At 43.3% G+C, this 17,957-nt stretch overlaps 1 protein-coding gene across 1 annotated transcript in view; it reads left to right on the forward strand.

The window, feature by feature from the left end:
• Positions 1 to 5,839, forward strand: part of LARP4B (La ribonucleoprotein 4B) — a 99,467-nt gene extending 93,628 nt beyond the window's left edge. Inside the window, exon 17 of the mRNA XM_067542670.1 lies at positions 1,903 to 5,839. Coding sequence (XP_067398771.1) covers positions 1,903 to 2,184 — 282 coding nt within the window. The 3' untranslated portion in view covers positions 2,185 to 5,839. The remainder of the gene's footprint in view (positions 1 to 1,902) is intronic.
• Positions 5,840 to 17,957: the final 12,118 nt, after the last annotated feature.

Below are 17,957 nucleotides of genomic sequence, written 5' to 3' on the forward strand. Positions count from 1 at the left end.
CAGTTAGTCAAAGCTGGAGTGACTTTTTTTTTCTGAGCCACAGTAAGTGCAATTTCGGAGCTGGAAGGAGGGGAAATGTCTCTGCAATTGTCATGTAATTGTTTATGTTCATAGTGGAGAATTTTGACATGGGAGCACCATTTAAATAATACATTTCCTCATGATTTGTTAACCCACTTCCCCATAGTTGGGTTTCATTCCATCCCCTCCCTGCAGCCTCTCCTTCCTTACTATTACTTCCCCAGGTCTCCCAACACTACCTTTATCCATTAACCCACCAAACCTTTGTGGAGTCTTAGGAGATCACTCAGACCCTAATATGTTTATCAGGGAGACTGAAACATGCACTGTGCTGCCTGTGTACTCCAGGCAGAACAACGTATAATGGTGAACGTCACTGATCACTAAAGGGGAAGCTCAGATGTGTTGACAGAGCCTCTGTACTAAAACCAAAATGTACAGGCACATATGTAAGTAATGTCTACACTTGCAGTGGTAAGCCCAAAGTTAGAATTCAAGTTAGCAGACCCTGGGTTTGTTAATCTAGCGCTTGAGCATCTACACGCATTTGTAACCTCAGGTTAGGAATTGATGAACCCTGGGTCACAATCTGGAGCTCCTGCATCTACACTGCAGGGCCAACCACCCATAGCCCAGATATCTTAGCACTCTTCCAAAATATGACTGCTCTAGTCCTTATGATGCAATGACTGTCCACCAAACTTGACTGTTTAGAAGATAAAGAAATTCATCCCATGGGATTGTGGGATACTTTTGGCAGACTCCCCCAAAGCACAAATCCAGTGTGGGGGCTGCATCTTTGCTACAAAGCAGTAGGGCTTGAAACCTAGGTCATGGCTTGACTCAGGCTTGAACCCTGTACCCCCATAGGGTCCTGGGACCCTGGGTCAGTGCGATTTGTGTAGACGGAAAGGAGGTGTTAGGCTTGAGACTGTTTGAACCCTGGGCTTATGTTGCAGTGTAGACATACCCTTGGAGGCAACATTGCTTGAGGCACTGTTCAGTCCCAAACTTGCTAAGGAACAGAGCAATGTTGCCTCCAAGGATATGTCTACACTGCAACATAAGCTCAGGGTTCAAACTCCGTCTCAAGCCCAACCCTGCCCTTCCGTCTACACACAAGATAACCAGTCACTTACTACCAATCATTTTTGAGCCTTGTCAGCAATTGGATTGGCATGTCAATTACTCAGACAATAGGGTTAGCGTCAAATATTAAATTGCTTTTTCCCAGTGTCTATGGTGTTGCATGCATGTATCCATGTTTTCTTTTGATTCATCAAATGTCCTTCCTGCTTGGGCAATGTGCTAATTTGATCTCTCTGTTGGGAGGAAAATGTGATCTCCTCCTCCATATTTAGATCTCTGATTTGGCAGTGTTTTTGGTAGCTTTTAATGAATAACATTTTTTCCAAACTCCCTTTCTTGGTACTGCTGCCCTCTTCCTTCATAATCTGAGTAAGGGAGAGAGAACTGATTAAATAGAAAGTTACAAAGTAGGCAGTCTTAGTATTAGCAAATATATCTGTTAAACTTTAAAAGCAGATGATTCTTTATCCCTCTTCCTACCGTCTTGTTCGGGTTCAGATGGGAGGCCATACTCTACTATTCAGAGGTAAACCTCTTGCTCCAAGATATTATCCTGCAGCCTTTGTCTCTTGCTTGCAGCCAAGACTGGCTCTAAAGCCATGAACTCTCATGCTAGATTGTGCTCAATTTTCCCTGCAGTTACATATTTTATCATGCAGAATTGCTGTGCTACATTGTCACAATGAACGCTTTACTTATTTCTCATTTATATAAGATTAAATTACTTCCCTTCTCCCCCAACTCAAATACTGTTTTAACTTCAGTGTCTTTTGTTTACCTTCAATTTCACAGGAACTACGAAAACCTAGTTATGCGGAGATTTGCCAGAGAACAACTAAGGATCCACCTACGTTGCAGCCACAGAAAGAACAGAAGCCAAACACTGTAGCTTGTGGGAAAGATGAAAGAAAGCCCACAGAAACAATAGAGAAAAACAGAGAACCCCCTCCCGCAAAGTCAAATCCAGGACAGCCCAAAGACCAGAGGAGACAGTCAGGGCGCAGATCGCCCCCTCCAGCCATTGGGAAACGTTTAAATAAAGAACAGAACACGCCCCCTAAATCTCCTCAGTGAAACTAATGCTTGGGGAGGGGGTTGAAAAAGTTCTTCTTCCCACAAATTAAATCCATGTTCCCACTCAGTACAGAGAATGAGTTGCTGGTTAGGAGCTTTCAGTGCTATTAGGCATATAAAATGCCTGCAAGTTTTTTTTCTTCTGTGAAATATTTTTTCCCCTCTTGAGCAAACATTCTATTTTTCCAGGATTTAATTGATCTAAACCTTATGTTTAGGTTGGTGCTTACTGGAGGTGATGCTTAAGTCTGATTATTTTCAAGATGGAAAATGTGTTCTCTTAAAAATCAATTTTTATCAAGCCTCTATGTGGCTATGTGAATACAAGCTCAATATAGTGAGTTTTTCTGAACTATTAAGCAGAACTGTGCTGCTGCAATTTTTTAATGAACTGGTTTGCAAGTAACTATATCTCTAAAATGTCCAAAAGACTGATAATGGCAGCTAGCGTGGAGCATGCAAAATAGTATAATATGACCTAGAGGATTTTTTTATTGGGCTGCTATAACAGGTATCAGCTAATAAACTTGCACTTTTAGGTTAAACTAATACAGTTGATTATAGCATTTTTTAAACGAATCTTTTTTTGATGTCTTGTGCAAAAAAGTAGTCCTCCAGAAAGCACCATAGAAGTTTTTTCTAAAATATTTGTTCTGATGTACTGCAAGCAAGTAACCAGCTCCTCACTCCGGAATAAAATGAATACTATAATTTCCAAATACAAAGCACATTGTGAATAGAAAAAAAATTGACATCTGTGAGCTTATATAGTGGTGAAGCCTGCTAATGGATGTTATCACAAGAAAGCACAAGAGTGTTCCTGTGATGACCTAAACTTCCCCCTCACTAGGATGGAATTAACTACTAGAGTCACCACTGTATTTTTTGGTTTATCCCTGTGCTCGGTGTAAACTTCTTTTAACTTTGGCCCCAAGTGCTCTTTGAAAGAGTTCATATCTTAGTCAGCCTAGTGTTGACATCTTCCTGTAACTACAAGCATTGGCATGTGGATTTAAATTTTTCAAACGATGCTATAACGGTATTTGTTTTTTGTGGTGGAGGAAGAGATCCCTGCTATTTACCTCTGGGATGAGGTTTCTCACACTTATATTTACTTTAGAAGTGATGCGCTTTCTGAAGGACAAGGATGCACTAAATTAGCAAGCTTCTAATAAAGTTGAATAAATTATTTTTGTTTTAAAATGCCTAAAGTTTTTCTTTAAGTGTTTAAATAGCAGGCAGTTCAGATAAATCTCTTTCCTGCTGAATATAACAGTACAGTTTATTCCACAAAAATGTTTATTTAAACAACTGATTTTTTTAAAGAATTATTTCCATCCAATATTTAAAGACTTGAATTTTATTTAAACTTGAAAATGACTTTGCCTTAACTTTTGTATAAGACAGCTTAGAGTTAATGAAGTCTGACCCCCTTAAGGGTTAGCATGAGTTAATTACAGAATTACTCAGTTACAGTATGTATCTATTGTCACTGGTCTTACTGGGTAAACATACTGTAGTACAGGAACTAGCAGCAGTTTTTGTAATATACCTTAAAGATCTTAAACAGTTGATCTTTTTCAGATTGTTGAAAAATCTGTAAATGCAAATAGTCAATACTGTATTAAATATGTGCACTTGGAAGTGTGTGCTTTGCTTGTACAGTTGTAAATAATCAGAACATATAAAAAGGTACCATAAAGAAAAAAATCTGATAAAAATTATTGATATATTATAAATGTTGCTGTTGAGCTGGATGTAGATAAACTAAATGTTGTGGTTTGAATATTACTTTAATTTGTTGTTTTTTGTTTCTTTAATTTTATTCTGGAGTGCTGAACTGACTCTGCCTCTTCACTGCAAAAGGGAAATGGAAAGAGAGTCTTATTTCAAAGCCCTCAAATGTTTTCATAATAGTCTCTCAAAGTGTGCATTTTAACCAATAAGTGTTTCATAACATAATGTAAATAGTAAACTCTGGCAGTCTAACAGTTAAACAAATTTTAAAAATCCAGTAATAAAACCAAATAAATGTATTGGGATAATAGTTCAGATGGCCAGGAAAAAAAAAACCCTGAAGCTTATTTATCCACCTCTTCCAGGGAGAGCATTGGTGCTTACATAGATGGATAGTGAACTTGAATACAGCCGTAAAATAATGGTAGCCGTTAATTTCTTAGCCATTTTCATACTGCAGATATCTGATGGTAATTAATTTACCTTTTAAATCCAGCCTGCTGCACTCTGCAGAGTTGGTTAAAATGGGCAAGCTGGGATTTGTTTGTTCCTTGGTTAAAAAGCACACTTTGAATTCTGGTGGAGGAGATGGGACTCTGACAACAGGGAACATCACCAAAATATAGAAACCAGTTCTGTCATTGACTTTAATATTCATATCCTTTCCCCGGTGGGCAGTGAAAATGGCAGCTAGACTTGTATATGGTTTAGGCCAGCTGTGTGATTCCTTGTTTGACTGCTGAAAGTGTAAAGCTCAACAGCTGCAAACAATAAAAAATGGTCACTTACAGCAACAGTGTACAGCTAATCATAAAAGCCAACTGGGACATAAGGTAATATATTGAGACCAGCGGATTGTGTTGTGCTGTTCTAATGTATTCTGCTGCCATTTGTACTAGGTCAATACACTGTAATTACTGCTTACCCAGCAACAGTCTGTTGCAACAAGAGTTTAAATCTTACTCTGATGTGGTTTTATAGCTTTTTAAAAATAAGCAAAAGTGACCTGCCAAGTAGCTGTATATAATATACAAAAACTTATCTTTGCTGCATTTACTTTGAGATTTTTCTGCTCAGTGACGCAATGGATTTTCAGAGTAGAAAGTTGTGATGTTGCATGCAGACTGTTGCTATGGTTCATATAGCTATTAACATGTGGCTTTTAAAAAGTTAAAAGGAAAAAAATCCACCCAGAAAGCAGTATCTGAGTTACAGGTTCAGAGATACAGTAATTAAAATTGGCATTTTAACTTGTAGGAATGTGTGGTGATGCTTTTCATTTGGAAGTATAAAACAAGTTAATACAGGATCTGACACTCTTGTTCCAGGAATGTATTTGAAACAAAAGTTGCTTTTGAGACTTAATGTGAATTTCATTTCAGATCAGTCCCCACCATGACATCATAATTTTGCCACTTAGAAATCAGTGGAAAGTGGCAAATTTTTTATGTTGCTGCATTATCTTCTGAAGATTCAGCAGTTAGTATGGAAAGGCCCTTGTTTGTGGATGTGATGCAGTGTATCACAAGCAACAGCTGACTGTAATGGTGCATACCTATCTCTATATCTCCTTCAGCTAGTGATGGTTAGGGATTTTTATGTGCTTTGTAACCTATTACACTAATAGCAGCAGACAATTGAAGACTTTCAAGGAGAGCTAACAGCTGCCAATTCATGACATAGAAGTGTAATATGGAAGCTTTTTTGAGGGTTTTTGTTTTTGTTCTTCTTCTTCCATTAAGACTGGAATCAAGCTTACATGTAAACTATTGGTAATTTAAGTTTCCTTTTGTGTCATAAAATGTAAAACTGTCTAATTTGAAAAATATGTAGGTTATGAAAAATAAAGATTTAGGCACTGTTGAATTCTTGATTTTTTTTTTTTTTAAATTAAACGGTTCAACGGTGTCTGTCACTACCTATGTCTTTGCTCACATTTGTGGAGAGTATATTGCCCCAGTATTGCTTTTATAGTAGGATGTTTCTCTGCTGTGAATAGATCTGAAATGAGTTTACGAACTATGGTGTAAAGATTTAAGCCTTGTAAAAAGTCTTCAGAATTAAAAAGATGAGCAAACAATTGCATGACTTCGTTAGGAACCCGTTAATATAGGAGTGATATTTGTCCCAATGTACATTCATCTTTTTATGAATGCTTCCATTGCAACCCCTTTTGGGGGTTTATGACTTTCTCATAATATTTTGGGCTTCAATTTTGTATTGAAATGTAGTGTCCTGGTACATGACTTTCCATATAGAAAACTGTACTGCACTACCTCAGTTACATTGTTTGGCTATTTTATTAGATGCAAATAGTGTTTTGGATACTCTACTCTCCAAGTTAAAACAAAACAAACAAACAAAAACCTTTAAAAATAATTGAAACCCTCATTTGTTTCTTCCAGTCCAGCATATGAGTTGGCTACATTTATTATTTGTAGTTGAAAAGACCAAAATTAATGTTAGAAAAATAGCTACTGGGCTTACCCAGCAAATCTTAATGTTTTAGCATATGTTGTATATTAAAGAGCCGTTAGAGCGCTAACCTTCCAATGATATCTGTAGTCATAGTACTTTCTAACTAATGTCATTAGATGCTGTTTGTTAGGCTGATACTTGAATGTCTGTTTATCGACATTACTTTTATTTTCTTCCCCTCTTCCCTATTGCCACCACTAGTGGCAACTTTTGCAGTGGGAGAAAAATTTGGGGTGCCAAGGTGGACCAACTTCTGGTGTTTTAAACACTGTAGGCTTCTATACACTAGAAAACCTTATTGGGTTAGCTAAATAATTATTGGAGTGGTAAATACTGAAGAGGACAGGTCATTGCTTCAGAGCAGTCTAGATTGCTTGGTAAACTGGGCACAAGCAAACAATATGTATTTTAATTTAGCTAAATGTAAATGTATACATCTGGGAAAGAAGAGTGTAAGCCACACTTATGATGGGGGACTATCTGGGAACCAGTGATTCTGAAAAAGATTTGGAGGCCATGGTAGATAATCCACTGAACATGAACTCCCAGTGTGAAGCTGTGGCCAAAAGAGCTAGGGATGCATAAATAGGAAACTTGAGTAGCAGAGAGGTTATTTTACCCCTGGATTGGCACTGGTGTGACCACTGCTGGAATAATCTGTCCATTTTTGGTGCCCACAGTTCAGAAAGGCTGTTGCTAAGAGGGTTCAGAGAAGAGCCACAAGAATGATTAAAGGTTTAGAATCAGAATTGTAGGGCTGGAAGGGACTCGAGAGGTCTTCTAGTCCAGTAGCCTGCATTCAAGGCAGGACTAAGTATTATCTAGACCATCCCTGATAAGTGTTTGGCTAATCTGCTCTTAAAAATCTCCAGTGACTCAGATTCCACAAACTCCCTAGGCAGTTTATTCCAGTGTTTAACTACCCTGACATTTAGAAATGCTTCTACTTTGAGTGATTGCTCATGTCCATTCCAATATAAGTGAGTGCATGCCACCGTGCACTGGTTCCCGGAACTTTTTACCCCTTAGCAAGCCCCGTAGGGTCGGCTTAGGCGCCCCCTGGAGTGCCGCACTCATGCCGCAGGATATGAGGCACCGCCGACCCTGCGGCCCCTCAGTTCCTTCTTTCCGCCCGTGATTGTTACTGAAATGTCTTGCCTCTTGCCTTCTAGCAAGTAGCATTCCCCGTTTGAACTGTCCTTGTTCTTTGTAGTTAAGTATTACTGTTAATTAGTTAAGTGTAGATAGTTAGCATTAGATAAGAAGCCCTTAGGGGCTTACGGTTGGGCCATGCCTGGCTCAACCGGTTTTAAGTCCTGTGAGTGACCCTCATGAGTGCTGTCTCCGCTGTCTGGAAGAACAGCACAGGAAGGACAAGTGCAGGATTTGCAAAGCCTTCAAGCCGAGGATCCAGAAAGAACGGGACACTCGCTTGAAGGCCATCCTGATGGAGTCGGTGCTCCGCCCAGACTCTGAACCGGCACGTTCTCCTGCGGCACCGAGCGTCTCCTCAGTGCGGAGCGCTCCACCGGCACCGGAGTTGACCTGTCGCCAGTCACCAGTGCCAAAGAAAAAGAAGCTCCAGGGCACCAAGCACCAGGATTCCCCCACACTGCCTGCGCGGCCTAGGGGGAGTCGGGAGATGCACCAGCCACGGGCCCTTGAGTTCACTCTGGCACCCGCATCTCCACACGACTTCTGGGGGTGGAGGAGTGCCCCTGCAAGGACTGTCGACGCCGGAGGCATTCCAGGTGGCATGCGCCTTCATGGCCATGCCCACGCCTCTGTTCCCCCCCTCAGCTGAGGGTGCAGGGACCGGCGTCTCGAGGTAAACCTGCGCTGGGTGCCTCTGGTGGGTGATCGAGACCGCAGTCCAAGTCTCCCCCAGACAGTCAGAGAGGGTAGAGCGTGCTAGCTCCCCTTGCAGCACCAAGGAAGGTCCACGGCACCAGAGGTTTTGCGCTTGAGGTGACGCCACTCCAGTTCCGCCTCACGCAAGGTGTGCTGCTCCCGCACCCCGGCACCCTCGTCACCACAGCACCAGTCACCGAAGGACTTGGCACCGGCGGCGCAGACCACTGCACCGCGTTGCCGGTCGCATTCTTCAGAGTCAGACTCAGCACCAAGGAGACACAGCCGGCAGCACTCCTGGTCCCCAAAAGGGAAGTGATGCCACAAAACCTCAGCACCGAGATGGAGGTCGTTCTCCAGCTCGTCGAGCTGTACGCCTCCCCGTTGGCACCATTTGCGACAGCACCAGCACTCCTTGTCCTCATCGGCAGCGGTGCAGAGCAGGTCCCCAACGAAGACGGGCGGGAGCCATAGGCACCTCTGGCACTACTCTAGCGGCTCGGGGTCCCGCAAGGGCACGCATCACCAGAAGCATCACAGCCAGCACCGATACCGGCACCGGAGCCAGGATAGGAACAGGGGCTTTGGGTTCCGCAACCGATCGGGGTCATCCACAGCCTCCCAGCAGGGTCCAGCTAAGAGCCCAACACCAAGTGCCAATTTTGATGGTGCGCCTGAGGGTGGCACCAATACCCTTCTCCTGGATCTGTCCCATCTGTTTGCGGAAAGGCTCAGACCCTGCTACGCCGAGTGGCAAAGTATTACATCAGACCACTGGGTCCTCAGCGTAGTTCTCAGAGGATATGCTCTTCCGTTTACGGCCTTACCCGGACTCTTCCCCCCTCCCCCCAATCCTTCTTCAGGGACCCTTCTCACAAGCAACTCCTATTGCAGGACGTGAATTCCCTCCTCCTCCTCCTCGGGGCTGTGGAAGCACAGGAAATAGGGAGGGGATTCTACTCCAGGTATTTCCTCATCCCCAAGGTAAAGGGGGGTCTGAGACCCATCCCCGCACTGGATCCAGGAGACTGGTACGCCGCCCTCGATCTAAAGGATGCATACTTTCATATTTCCAACCTTCCCAGGCACAGGCGCTTCCTCCGGTTTATGGTAGCTGGCTGCCATTACCAATTCTCAGCCCTGCCCTTTGGCCTCTCGTCTGCCCCCAGGGTCTTCACAAAGTGCATGGCAGTGGTGGTGGCCCACCTGGCCACAGAGGGGTCCAGATTTTCCCCTACCTGGACGACTGGCTGATCTGGGGCAGGTCCAGGGCCCACGTGAGGAACAGCCTGACACACACCTGCGCGACATGCATCAGACTGGGGCTGCTCATCAATGAGCAGAAGTCCACTCGCACCCTGGTGCAGCGCATAGATTTTATCGGGGCCACTCTGGACGCCACTCAGGCCAGAGTCTTCCTCCCACAGCCTCGCTTTGAGGCGATGGCAGCCATAATCGACCAACTCCACAGGTCCCCCATGATGACAGCCAGGCAATGCCTGCAGCTGTTGGGACACATGGCGGCCTGTACGTATGTGCTGAGGCTGGCTCGCCTCAAGCTCAGGCCTCTCCAGGCGTGGTTAGCCTCGGTGTATGCACCAGCCAGGCACTCCTTGCACAGGGTGGTCACGGTTCCCACACAGGTACTGACCTCCCTGAACTGGTGGAGGACTCCCAGGGAAGTACTGAGGGGGGTTCCATTCTGAGACTTGGCCCCATTGGTCACCCTTATTACAGACGCTTTGGATGTGGGGTGGGGGACCCACATCAGCAGCGACCTGAGCACCCAGGGGCTCTAGTCGGAGGAGGAGAGGAGTCTCCATATCAACGTCCGGGAGCTCAGGGCAGTCCAACTGGCCTGCAAGGTGTTCCTCAGATTCCTGAGGGGCAGGATGGTGCAGGTCCTCATGGACAACACAGCGGCTATGTTCTATATGAACAGGCAGGGGGGAGTGTGCTCCTCAGCCCTTTGCCAGGAGGCCATTCGACTTTGGGACTTTGCGGTGAGGCATGACTTCCACGGACCGCCTCAGCAGGTCGTTTCTACCCCGACACGACTGGTCACTATACCCGGAGGTGATAAGTTTTATCTTCCGCAAGTGGGGTGTTCCCCAACTGGACCTGTTCGCATCGTCCTGGAACAGGAAGTGCCCGAGGTTCTGCTCGCTCCGGGGTCGCGAGCCGGGCTCCATCTCCGACGCGTTCCTCATAGACTGGACGGGGATCCTCGTATGCATTTTCCCCTCGTTCCACTACTGCCCAAAGCCCTCTTGAAGATCAAGAGGGACAAAGTGGATGTCATACTGATCGCCCCAGCCTGGCTGAGGCAGCACTGGTTCATGTTGCTGTCCATTACCCCACCAGTGCCGCTCCTGAGGCGTTACGACCTGCTCTCCCAGGACCAGGGTCGCCTGCTGCACTCGGACCTGGACTCCCTCCACCTGACGGCATGGAGACTCTGTGGCCAACAGAGGGAGAGAGAGCCTGCTCGGCACAGGTCCAACAGGTTCTGCTGGACAGCAGAAACCCTCCACTCAGGTGGTGTACCGGGCCAAGTGGAAGCAGTTTACCTGTTGGGCGGAGTCCCGGGGCTTTCCCCCAAGCTGCTCGCCTATACAGCTTATCCTGGAGTACCTGCTCCACCTGAAGCTCCAGGGTTTAGCGCTGGCCTCCCTGAAGATGTACCTGGCAGCCATCTCGGCCTTCCACCAGCCAATGGAAGGGAGGTCATTATTTTCCCACCCAGTGTCAGTCAGGTCTACACTCAAACGCTTTACTAGTTCAGTTAGGGATGCAACCTTTTTTAACATCAAAATAGCTCTACTGGCACAAGCCCTAGTGTGCCTACTTGTTTCCCCTTCTATATGAGAATAACCTGTACTGGTATAACTACATCCACTCTGGAGAGATTGTACCACTATACCAATATAGTTAAAGCAGCACAACTTTCAGACAAGCAGTAAAGTGCCACATTTTGAAAATGTTTGTCTTTGTGACAAAGCAGATGGCAGAGCGGCTCCAGATTACTTTTGTGTTGCCACTTTATCAGTACTGTGTTGGGAGAAGTTTGATAACTTCCTTTTTTTTTTTTTTTTTTTTTGGCAAAAATGTTGTAGGACCACAGTTCATGAAAAAATTCTTCAATTTGAGAAGCATGTTTGTGTGCCCTTTGTGAATGCATTGTGTGAATTTTTGTGTGCCCAGGTGAATATACAGTAATGCTTTCCACCATTTCAGTAGCTTTATGGTCTCATTTACTGGGGATAGACAGTTGTCTGGAGAGCAGTAAATCTACTATGGGGAAGAGCACTCTGAGGGAAGAAAGGATAAATAAAGAAGATGGATAAATTTGGAGTCGTAAAACATGATAGCGGGGTTTAGTAGATGTCTGCAATCATCAAAACAATGAATTATAGGTGCCTAATAAAAATGCCCCTTAAATTTTATGCCATTATGGCTCCAATTCTGGACATGTCAAGCACAAACTCCCAATCCTTTCCTGCAAAGGAAGGAGTCCGGTTGTGACCTACCATTCAGCTCCCAGGAAGATTTCTGCCCTATGGACATCCACTTCTGCCTCTCAAATAGTTCTTACAGGACTAATCTATATTTCTAGAAATCTCTGCTTTTCTCCCCTAGTACTAATACCGCTCCCTCAAGAGCCACCACTTCCCCACTTGCTCTGGCAGTTTAATCTCATAATTCTTAAAAATAGGATTTTGATGTTTGCTGAATTACAAGATGTTTTTATAGGTCAGTGTGCTCTGTGTATTGTAACACTTGTAATGTATGTTGAACTTTATTTTCCCCTCCTCTCTCTTTCTCTCTCTAACGTCGTTAATGTGGTATATTTGAAAACTCGTGGGTTACAATCAATTTTAGATTAAATGTGGCAGATTTGGTTTCTAGACTTGGAATCCCAGACTAGTTTTTAGTGCAAATTAAACAAGTGTGGCTGGCTGTCTCTGAATATTTATAGTTGGTGATGGTTTTCCATGTTGTGTGGAATGAGCCATGGTTTCACAGAAGGAAACTTCCTTTATGAACACTATAGTAAGTGCAAAGTGCTGGTTAGAGGCAATGCGCCAGGTGGCTACTCTATATCTTTTTTTTTTTTTTTTTTTTTTTTTTTTTTTTTTTTTTTTTTGCTGTGAAGAGTGTGTTTACTTACATTCACATGTGATCCGATTCACTAAACCGGCCGCTTCCCTGGTAGTGAATCTTGAGGAAAAGACACAGGCTTTCTCTAGTTGTTTGGTTGTTTGGCAGCTCTTACTGAGGTTGAAGTTCTAGACGTGCTGGGGATCTTGGCCAGCATCCTGTATATGTTGGGCATGTGCCTTCCACCACCCCTGGTAAAATCTAGTGGGGAAAGGCATTGAATCCCCTGAAGAATCATTCATACATAACAGCATGGTGACCTCTTCCATGTGTATGTGTTTGAGATTGGAAACCAAGCCAAAAGAGAACAGTCAAGTCTTGCTTATGCGAACTTTGAAGTAAAATTTTAACAGGAAAGGAAAAGCTGGCAGGAGTGGTGAGTCAGGGAGGCTATTTTGCATATGAACAGTGGGAAGAGGAAGGTACACAACTTGAATTTAGCAGCGTGCGCACCCAGAATATTACCTAGCTTGACTATGTTACTGGGAATACCATTATTTCAGTGTTCTCTAACACACTGGGAGAGTATGAGCAGCACCCATCAAACTTAATTTTGATACATTTCTGTTGGAAACACTTTTTTTTTCCATATTTCAGCATCTGCAGTTTGCTCACCCCAAGCATGGTTGGGGAGAAGTGGGTTGGAGGTGCCATTTTTCCACACATTGAAAAGATGAGTGCCTAATAGAGCCACAGGAGTCTGCTAATGTTCAAGAGCTGATCTCTGTGGCAAGTGGTGCCTGTTGCCTGTGCAATTGCCCTCATGCTTCAAACCAAGGGCATAAAGACAGACTCCTCTCTAGTTCTCTTACTGCTGAATGGCCTGAGTTGGAATCCTATGTGTTCGTAGATACCTCCATGTTTCCTCTTCAGAAGCTGTAAATATATTGTACATAGTGTTTATTCTATAAGACTAAAACACTAATTAGTATAGCTTAGTTTCTCCCCACCTTGGGGAGTCTCTCCGTGGACAAGAACAAGGCCCAGAGTCCCAGGCGTATGAACTATCTCTTGCCTCCACTCCATCTCCTTGAGTGACTGACCTGGGTGCTGCCTCTATTGCCTGGGATGGGAAGAGGTTCATCAGCCAAGTGCAGCATTTGCCATGCTTTCCCCAGTACCCCATGAGGGATGAGAGCTCTAAGGAAACATTTCATGGAGAAGGCCAGGAGACCTCTCTCAGATCGGATCCAGGGAGAACCCCCCTGCATACTTAAGCCTCAATCCGTGAGCAACACCCTTTGGAGCACAAGTTCAGAGTTAAGCCAAGCCCAAGGAATCTTCAACTAGGACTTATGAAAGTAAGGGCTATTCTTATAAACACAAGGATAGATCTCCTTCCAGGTCTGCTTCCAAAAGAAGGGATCCTTCCCAACTGTCAGTCAGGTGAATCCTTGCTTGTAGGTACTAAGGATTTATACCTGCTTAAACACACGGAACATGATGGTAAGTCACGAAGCAGAAAGGAGCCACCAGTACCAATGACAGCTCTGATTCATAAGCCTAAAAATTGGCACCCACCAACACCATCTCAGTGTTCCCAGTTAGATACTTTGACAGTGCTCACCCATGCTCGGGAGGACCTGCCATCCACTATGACCATAGGTGTGCCATATCTCAGTCCTAACTACTGGAACAGCCCATGCTCTGGGACTAACTGAAACCTACACTTCCTTGGAGAATTGTCCTCATCCCTCTTTGTCCTCAATATCTTCTTTCAGGATCAATCCTCCTCAGATACTTTGACACCAGAGAAGGAAACTATCTTGAGGAGACAGGGATGCTTCCCTCTCCCACCAATAGGCAGGAGCTTTCACCTATTGGTACTGACAGCTCCACCAATCCAACAGGAATCGTCCTTCTATTTGGACTAATCAAAGGCTCTAGATGAACTATCTCCTCTTCACCCTCCATAGGGAGGCAAGTTCAGACAGACTTGATCTGGGGTCCATCCTACACCCTAATACAACTATCCAAGGGACAGGTGGTATCTGATGTTGTGGGATTTCCCCAGCCGGTCAGCCCTTCCTATCAGCCCTGTTGAAGTCCATGAAATCCTTGCATTAGACATGCTGGATCTGTCCATGAGTCCCATAGATTATTTCCTACACAACACCAATTGGCTCCAATGAAGTATGAGGGAGAGGAAATTGATCCAGATCCGGTAGTATTGATGGGTCTTTTCATCATCCTCACCAGGTGAGGTAATAGCCCCATCTTTGCCATTCTTGCCTGACAACCACAAGTACTGCTAAAGATTTGCTGTGACAAAGCTCAGGTCATTCTCATGGTGCTCGACTGACCTAAACAATTCTGATTTCTGGACTTTCTGTGAATGTCATCCCATCCTCTCTTCAGCATCCAACCCTTCCTGGTTCTTTTTAATCACAAGAACAGCAAGACTAGTCATCCCAATCCAGGCCCACTTCACCTCATGGCCTAGTATTTGGATGGGCATCCGATTTAGAACGTTAATTCATGGAGGCTGTTCAGTCTATTCTCAGTCAAGCAGAAAAGACTCCACCAGAAAACATTATCTGGCTAAATGGAGGCATTACCTTGCACCCAGGTAGAGAATTTAGTCACCTCCAGAATCTGCAGATATCTTTGCTATTTCAGACTATTTCCTGTCCCTGAAGACTTTGGGGTTTTCCATTAGTTTTCTGTGGGTCCATCTATCAGCAATAAATGCCTTTTTTTTCTCTAGTAAAAGGACGCTCCATTTTTACTCACCCAACAACAATTGGATTTGTGAAAGGTCTAGCTAGGACCTTTGCACCAGTGGTGAAATCTACACTACAATGAAACCCCCAACCTTGTATTACCAGTACTTACCAGACCACCCTTTGAACCACTGGCCACATGTTCTGTGTCCCACCCATCCATGCAGGTTGCTCTTTTTAGTTCCCATCATATTGGCCAGAAAGGTAAGTGAACAGGGAGCACTCATGGCCAATCCACCATACACCATTTTTCATAAGGAGACCATTTGAAATTCGTAATTAAGATAAAGTCACAAATCAACCTATTGACTTACCCGTATTCTTTCCAAAACCTCATGCTTCCAATGAGAGGAGAGGCTTGGCTCTCTGGATGTCAGACAGTTTTTGGCACTCTGCCTGCAAAGAAATAAATCAATTAGAAAATCAACAGGATTATTTGTCCCTATAGTGATCGCCAAGGACAAGCAATACTTGCTCAGAGATTCTCGAAGTACATTTCAGGCTGAATCATTCTTTATCAATTGGTAGGTATTCCTCCCCTGGATGAGTGGGAGTCCATTCCACTAGAGCATGAACAACCTTAACATCATCCCTTTGAGAGGTACCTATATTGCATGTCTGCAGGGCATCTACCTGGAGCTCCATCCATACATTCATGAAATATTACACATTAGTTCAGGCCTCTTCTGCAGATGCAGCTGTTAGGCCAGCAATATTACAAGCATCAGACTGACTGCATTCCTGCACCCTCTTCCTGTTTAAGTATTGCTTACCAAACACCTATGTATGGAATACTCACAGGGTCCAGCACTCAAAGAAGAAATGGAGGTTGCTTACCTGTAACTGGAAACTCTTCAAGATATGAGGTCCCTATTTTCATTCCACTACCCACCATGCTTCTCCTCTGATTCGAATCCTTATAATACACAGTGAAACTGGAGGGGCGTCCATCAGCCAATTGTGCCGGCACAGACCAACAGACATTACTTGCTACAATTACAAGTAAACAACCTCCATTTCTTTCTTTTATCTGTTGGGCACAAGATGTATGGAAAGCAAAATTATTTTCTGTAGGTTTGGTGCCTCAAAGGAGGAGTATTTTAATCTTGTATTTTAAAAGAAACCTTTTAGTTCTCTACAGAGAATTTACTAGAAGATAAATCTGTGAGAGAAACTTTGCCTTACCTGTTCCAGGTTGTCCTACTGTCTGTGAATCTGCTGTACTTGGACACCTCTGGCATCTTGAACCTAGAGTTGGATTCAGGAGTTGAGTCTGCAGAGCTATCTTTGTCTTAACTAGATCTGTTCATTCTTTCTCTGCAAAAGTTTATCACTGGTATCAGGTTTCCTAGTTTCTTTCTGAGATTAAATATCCATTAGGCTGAACTCTTGTACATGATACTGAAATACTTAAGGGAAAACCAGCTACTGTATGTGGTGTTTGCTGAATCTTTTAGGTCTGGACTCAGGAATTGGTTTTGCAAGGTGAAGAAGTGCTGTTATTGGATAAGAAAGGATTGTACTACGTTGCTTTGCATTTTTACAGAGATTTATAGATTTTCCTGGGTACCGGAAGAGCCAGGTCTGATTGAAATTTTTCCATTAAAACTGGTTTTTGAATGCATTTAGTCAAACAATTTTCCAATTTGTTTGCCAAAAATAAATGACTCCTGCAGAAAACTTTTTGTTTTTAGTAAAACGTGTGTAAATTAAAATGTTTCAGCTGCAGTGCCTCATGCTCCCATTCTTGTCTATGGCACTGGTTCCCCAGACATGTTTTATCTTCCATGATGCATCATAGCAGCATTTCAGAGTCCAAACATTTCAGTTTTCAACCCATAACTCAATTTCTTGGGGGAATAATCCTTTCCCAACTAGTTCTAGTCTTGCCTTTCTTTTATAGAGCTTTGGTAGCAGGGTAGATTGATTTTAAATCAAGGTGATTTAAATCATAATTTAAGTCACCAAGTGGAAAGCCATGATCCATCATTGATTTCAATCAATTTTCCTGTTTTTAATTGTTTTCTGAAGAAAGGTGCAGTCTCATTAATTGGTACATGTTGATTTACAACTACAGAGCCTTCACACTAGCTTTGGTACATCTTTGCTGCTTAGCAGTGCACATTATAGCTAAATACATTTATTTAAGCAATTATATTCCTTAATATTTTCAGATTCTTATTAATTAATTGCACATTTGAGTATATTAGAAAATGGTGAATGATATATTGCTTATAGCTACTTTAGCATGGTAACTGGAATTTAAGCACACACATCAGTGTATCAAATTTATCAAACAAAACAAGTCCTTAATACTGTACATGACTAATGTGCCATATTTGTAAAGCTTGACCTCAAAAGTTGGGTGTTTTCCAACTGATTTTCTTTATATAGAAAAACAGTCTGTGACTCAGAGTTTTTGATAGAAGCTCATGGATTCAACATACTCTTTTATTTTAATGTTTTAAGAGATTATAAGTAGTTTAGGCCTTAATACATTTTGTATTAAGTTCAGATTTCATTTTTTAACTTCTTTTTAAAAAGGAACTGATTATAATTGAAATAACAGAATCAAAAACTCATTTTTCTGCATCCTCTGTGATAGAGCTATATATGTCTATCTCCAGGGACTTGTGTGGCCTCCTTTACCATAATATTTCAATGCCTCATAAATTTTTTTGTATTTATATTCACAACACTCCTGCAAGGTAGGGACGCACTATTAGCCTGATTTTACAGATAGGGAATGGAGGCACTGAGAGATTAAGCCTCGCACTGGAATTACATCCTGGAGCAGGAAATTGAACCTGGATTTCCTGGGTC

The sequence above is a fragment of the Emydura macquarii genome, unplaced genomic scaffold (assembly GCF_026122565.2).
Source record: "Emydura macquarii macquarii isolate MOO-44397 ecotype Brisbane River unplaced genomic scaffold, CSIRO-AGI_Emac_v2 contig_719, whole genome shotgun sequence".
Lineage (NCBI taxonomy): Eukaryota > Metazoa > Chordata > Testudines > Chelidae > Emydura > Emydura macquarii.